The sequence below is a fragment of the Pteropus vampyrus genome, unplaced genomic scaffold (genome assembly GCF_000151845.1).
Source record: "Pteropus vampyrus isolate Shadow unplaced genomic scaffold, Pvam_2.0 Scaffold120, whole genome shotgun sequence".
Lineage (NCBI taxonomy): Eukaryota > Metazoa > Chordata > Mammalia > Chiroptera > Pteropodidae > Pteropus > Pteropus vampyrus.
The window spans coordinates 4,758,330-4,764,755 of NW_011888901.1; the positions used below are offsets into that span (position 1 = coordinate 4,758,330).

Below are 6,426 nucleotides of genomic sequence, written 5' to 3' on the forward strand. Positions count from 1 at the left end.
AAGGGATCGCCTCCTCCCTACCTGTAACTGGAATGCCTAGCACTCTCCAGCAGTCCATCCTGGAATCAGTTTCTACTGAAACCTGTTGGATTCAGGAGCTCGTCTTTAACTCATTGGGTAAAAAAGTTCTCCTAGATTCGACTTCGACTCCATGAAAAAACAGCTACATTTTCCGTCCAACTGGAAGGGTATAATTACACTGCATATTTTCCCAAATGAAGATATCTGGTCTTTTACTTTCTTTAATTTTATTAAAGTTTTAAATTCCTGAAATAAGGGAATTACTTTCCCTGTGGTTTCCTTCAAACTCTTGGCTCCACCTAGTGGTTATAATTGTTCATAATGTCTCCATGATGGCCGTCTCTGGTAGTCAACAGCCTATTGAATGTTATTTGTCTCTCTAGTATCAGGGTGAGTGTCCTTGACCTGAATGCCTGTTAGAGAAATTGCGCTTTCCATGCATTACCTGGAAATCAGAAATTTATGAAAATAATGAAGACAATTATATAGGTAGATTAAGTGCTAGGTTTTTTGCAAGAATTACTAAAGAGAAGTTTAGAATACAGAGGATTTTCAAATATCACTTATACTTTTCACTTCTTACTAGACTGGCTATCTTAATGCTTCAGGTTTACATCAAGGTAAGAAAAACCTTGAGAAGACCTATGGAGAAGTCAATTGCCTGTCATATTTTTAGCCCTGCTTTCCCACAGGGAGCACTCACATGCACCACACATATTCTGCAACTTTTCAGCTTGGAAAGGGCAACAGTAGGTTGAAGAAACCCTGAGGCATTTACCTCAGGCCCCCACACTTCTTCCTTAGCCAGATGGGGAATGCAGGCCTCCACAGACTCAGGTAATGAAGGAGCAGCACAGTAGTCTCTGGGGCTGTCACTGCTTCGTATTGGTACCTGTTGGGACATAGGCTCTATTTCTTTTTAACATAAGCTGAATAAATTTAGAGCTTATAAACTGAACAAAATAAACATGCCAGGACAGAAATGGGGAATCGGGTAGGGTCGATTTTGTGTTTTGAACACCTGCCTTGTCTGAAACTATATACAACACACTGAAAGAACTCATCTCACATTACATTAGAAATTTTATGTTAGTTTTAAAAGTTGTCTAGAATTTCCTCATCACTTTTATTCTGTACAAAAAATTCTAGATGCTAAAGTAGTGTTTGCTCATTAAAGAAAATAGAGAAAAGTATAAAAATAACCACCTGCAATCCCAACATCCAGATACTGCTTTATCTTTAAAGCTTTTGAATGCATAAGGTAAACCTCAGTTGCTGTTGGGAATGAGGATGATGTGGAAACAATGTTGGAAAAGTCGTTGTTAATCCCTGTTGTCAAGGACTGATATTAAAACTATATCTCCTGGAATTTGTTTTTTAGTTTTCTGCCCTGTGATGTGGATGTAACTAAGTGCTCATTTATGCTGCTCAGTATAAAAGACCATCCAATTTATGATCTTTAAAACTCCTTGGTTTAGACTATCCTGGGCTCCCTGTAGCATAATCATGCTCAGGCAAACACACACTAGTGTCTGACCGGAAAGCTCAGGAATTTTAATCTGCATCGTTTCCCAGAGAGCTGTAGAGGTTGGAAACCACTTTTGCACGAAACAGTTTTGCTGAAGGAAAAAAAGTTAGCACTTCTTGCTGGCTGCTCCCCTTAGCCATTATGCTAAGCTTGTGAATTTCATTGGTGGAGCTCTTGCCAATTCTCAATTGTAAAACAAATTTTCTTGCAGCTGTAAATGACACCTAGAACCAGGGGTTTGACCCACGACATGTTGGACTGGACATCAAATTTTCAGTGTACCAACAACCCTAAATGTACTGAAAGGTTAAAGTTGTGCTTCCAACCACAGAACAGTTAAGGCATTACTAACTTGGGAGGCCTAAATTTCTCATCCTCATTTTAAACTTTCTAAAATTTAGGTATTGTTAAAAATATTCTGTAACCTTGCCAGTCACAATATCAATAGGGACTTTCTTAAAGTTCATTTGAATCTCAAGTTAAAGGGAAATTTCATCTCAAGTCCTGACATGAAGTGATAAATATGGAAATTAATACTTTAATGATGGATTAGCCCTGACAAATTAGGTACCTGTCAAGTGTACCTTTCCTGTCATATCTGCCGCTGGTGCCATTGCAGAGCTGCTGTAACACTCATCTTGTTCTGCTCATCTGTGAATGGAGAGGAGGGAGGGGCAGAGCTGAGGATATCTTAACATGTCGGGGAAGGGGAAAAGTCTATGAAGAGAGAGAAGCATGCATGAGTCAGTAAGGGCAGTAAGGGATGCTAGCAGAGGGAGATTTGAGATGATACTGGATAAGAAGGCAGGCTGGTTACACTGAAGCGGAAAGAGGGACAGCTGTGGAAGCACTACAGGCGGGTGACCTTCAGGTCATAGGACCGCATTCCAAAGATTAGAATCCACCTGCACATCTAAACCATCTGATAAACTAAGTAAAGGTCTGATCCTCAGATGAGATAAAATAGCTCTACTTGCTATTCAAAATGACCTGGTTGGGCAGGAAGTTTTTCTATATTTAGATGAGGTTCCCATGCAAAAGTACAATAGAGCTAAAAAGAAATATTGGCAATGTTTAATTAGGAGTAGTGAGAACATGTTTGAAAAGAGCAAGAATAATAGTTTATTTCAGCACTCCAGCTAGAAAGCTGATAGCATTCTTCCATTGGAAGGCAGCTTGGAGGGGATTTACAGCTGAGATAAGACCCAGGTCAGCAAAAACTAACAGAACGCTGCCTTAGCCACAGGCTCACCTACTCAGTGGTTACTTTCCCGATTTTCCAGGACCAGATTTTGCTCTGGTAACTCATTAACAACGATGATAGGACTTATGACTGTGAGCGGATTTTAGGCAAGCGCTTCCTTTGTCCTCTTGCCATTGCCTCATTGGTCTGAGGGGTGTTGCTGCCTCCACTTTCTAATCGTTTGCTGTGAGAACACTTAGCACAGCGCCCTGTAGTAGCTGGAGTGCTGCGGGCCTTGGGGGAGCAGAAAGGACATGAACCTCAAATCAGGCCACTTTCCAGCCCAGAGGACACAAACTATACAAAAAAACCCACAATATACTAATAGTTGTGAAAATATTTACATGATTACAACAAACATGGAATATTAACATGATCAAAATTGTTCATATAACCATTGAAAAGTTAAAAATGAATTGTAGGGCTGGTGAGTGGAGTGTAAAAACGTTAATCTTTCATGATTTATAGTAGGAGGTCATTGGAGAAATATATCACTTAGAACAGTTAGTACTGTTGTTAGTTGTACATGAGAATCAGCTGGAGGGCTTGTTAAAATGGGTTACTGGGCTCTGCCCTCAGAGTCTCTGATTCAGTATACCTGGAGTGGTGTCTAAGAATCAGCATTTATAACAGATTCTAGGGACTATACTTTGAGAACCAAAGGTACAGAAAAGTGAAGGAAAAATACCAGGAAAAAAAACTTGAAAGTGTCTTTAGGTAGTAGACATGGAAAGGGTGGTGCAAATGACCGCTGTTTCTTTTATAAATTTTGTTAATACTTTTGACATTTTAAACTACAGTTGACCCTTCAACAACACAGGTTTGAACTGCATGGGTCTACTTTATACTTGGATTGTTTTCAATAAATACACAGTCAGCCCTTTGTATCTCCCAGGTTTTGTATCCGCAATTCAACCAACCATGGATAGAAAACAGTATTTTCCATCTAGGACTGAGAATCCACATATGCAGAGGGCCAACTATATGCATTGTTCTACAGTATTTTACATGAGAGATTTGAGCATCTGCGGATTTTGGTATCCACAGGGGTCCTGGAACCAACCCCTCATGGATACTGCGGGGCTGTAGTTAAGTTGTTGGGGAGTCAAAAGTTATATACAAGATTTTCAATTATGCAGGTGTCAGCATTCCCTAACTCCCATGTTGTTCAATGGTCAGCGATGTTTTTTTCACTATATATTTTGATACGAAGTTTCTTCGAAACCAAAAGAGATGTCCTTACATCCTTGCATCTAAATTCATACTCTTCACCTACAGCAGAAACTTTTGGGCCTTCATGCAAAGCCCATATACTTTTATTTTTCACATAGCTCTAACAAAGCAGATTAACTGGTACAGGAGCTTAAACACCACCATCTGAGTCTATGTAAAGAAGCACAGAACAGCCTACTTACCTTGGTATTTCCTAAGCAGGTTACTGTCATGCTCAGCACTATACTCAGTATTCATAATAATAACCTTAACTCACTAAGAAATGGTTAAGTGTCTGGTATATTTTATCCAAGGAAGTAAGGGAAGTTGATATCTTTAGATTTCATTTCAAGATGAAATACACATCAGTTAGCTAGAAAATTCCCTCTGTGGAATACTTCACTGCTGAATTAGGTATTGCAACATAGTCATTTAGGCTTATAATTTACTCTCAACATGCTCTCTGTGGCACTTGTGGAGAAGTGTATGTTGCTTTCATCGCAAATGGCTTCACTGAATAACCCATTCTTACTTCCTTTCAGTTCTGCACCAACTTTGGCCGAAGAAGCCATCTTGAAGCAGAAGTGTTTACTGACAACTGAGCTCTAAGGGATCGCCTCCTCCCTACCTGTAACTGGAATGCCTAGCACTCTCCAGCAGTCCATCCTGGAATCAGTTTCTACTGAAACCTGTTGGATTCAGGAGCTCGTCTTTAACTCATTGGGTAAAAAAGTTCTCCTAGATTCGACTTCGACTCCATGAAAAAACAGCTACATTTTCCGTCCAACTGGAAGGGTATAATTACACTGCATATTTTCCCAAATGAAGATATCTGGTCTTTTACTTTCTTTAATTTTATTAAAGTTTTAAATTCCTGAAATAAGGGAATTACTTTCCCTGTGGTTTCCTTCAAACTCTTGGCTCCACCTAGTGGTTATAATTGTTCATAATGTCTCCATGATGGCCGTCTCTGGTAGTCAACAGCCTATTGAATGTTATTTGTCTCTCTAGTATCAGGGTGAGTGTCCTTGACCTGAATGCCTGTTAGAGAAATTGCGCTTTCCATGCATTACCTGGAAATCAGAAATTTATGAAAATAATGAAGACAATTATATAGGTAGATTAAGTGCTAGGTTTTTTGCAAGAATTACTAAAGAGAAGTTTAGAATACAGAGGATTTTCAAATATCACTTATACTTTTCACTTCTTACTAGACTGGCTATCTTAATGCTTCAGGTTTACATCAAGGTAAGAAAAACCTTGAGAAGACCTATGGAGAAGTCAATTGCCTGTCATATTTTTAGCCCTGCTTTCCCACAGGGAGCACTCACATGCACCACACATATTCTGCAACTTTTCAGCTTGGAAAGGGCAACAGTAGGTTGAAGAAACCCTGAGGCATTTACCTCAGGCCCCCACACTTCTTCCTTAGCCAGATGGGGAATGCAGGCCTCCACAGACTCAGGTAATGAAGGAGCAGCACAGTAGTCTCTGGGGCTGTCACTGCTTCGTATTGGTACCTGTTGGGACATAGGCTCTATTTCTTTTTAACATAAGCTGAATAAATTTAGAGCTTATAAACTGAACAAAATAAACATGCCAGGACAGAAATGGGGAATCGGGTAGGGTCGATTTTGTGTTTTGAACACCTGCCTTGTCTGAAACTATATACAACACACTGAAAGAACTCATCTCACATTACATTAGAAATTTTATGTTAGTTTTAAAAGTTGTCTAGAATTTCCTCATCACTTTTATTCTGTACAAAAAATTCTAGATGCTAAAGTAGTGTTTGCTCATTAAAGAAAATAGAGAAAAGTATAAAAATAACCACCTGCAATCCCAACATCCAGATACTGCTTTATCTTTAAAGCTTTTGAATGCATAAGGTAAACCTCAGTTGCTGTTGGGAATGAGGATGATGTGGAAACAATGTTGGAAAAGTCGTTGTTAATCCCTGTTGTCAAGGACTGATATTAAAACTATATCTCCTGGAATTTGTTTTTTAGTTTTCTGCCCTGTGATGTGGATGTAACTAAGTGCTCATTTATGCTGCTCAGTATAAAAGACCATCCAATTTATGATCTTTAAAACTCCTTGGTTTAGACTATCCTGGGCTCCCTGTAGCATAATCATGCTCAGGCAAACACACACTAGTGTCTGACCGGAAAGCTCAGGAATTTTAATCTGCATCGTTTCCCAGAGAGCTGTAGAGGTTGGAAACCACTTTTGCACGAAACAGTTTTGCTGAAGGAAAAAAAGTTAGCACTTCTTGCTGGCTGCTCCCCTTAGCCATTATGCTAAGCTTGTGAATTTCATTGGTGGAGCTCTTGCCAATTCTCAATTGTAAAACAAATTTTCTTGCAGCTGTAAATGACACCTAGAACCAGGGGTTTGACCCACGACATGTTGGACTGGACAT

General features: G+C 39.4%; 1 protein-coding gene across 5 annotated transcripts in view; it reads left to right on the plus strand.

Moving 5' to 3' along the window:
- Positions 1 to 6,001, plus strand: part of EPB41L5 (erythrocyte membrane protein band 4.1 like 5) — a 152,691-nt gene extending 146,690 nt beyond the window's left edge. For all 5 annotated transcript variants that reach the window (XM_011366100.2, XM_023534120.1, XM_011366101.2 and 2 more), the window contains one exon: positions 4,547 to 6,001. In XM_011366100.2, coding sequence (XP_011364402.1) covers positions 4,547 to 4,613 — 67 coding nt within the window. In that variant the 3' untranslated portion in view covers positions 4,614 to 6,001. The remainder of the gene's footprint in view (positions 1 to 4,546) is intronic.
- The last annotated feature ends 425 nt before the right edge of the window (positions 6,002 to 6,426 follow it).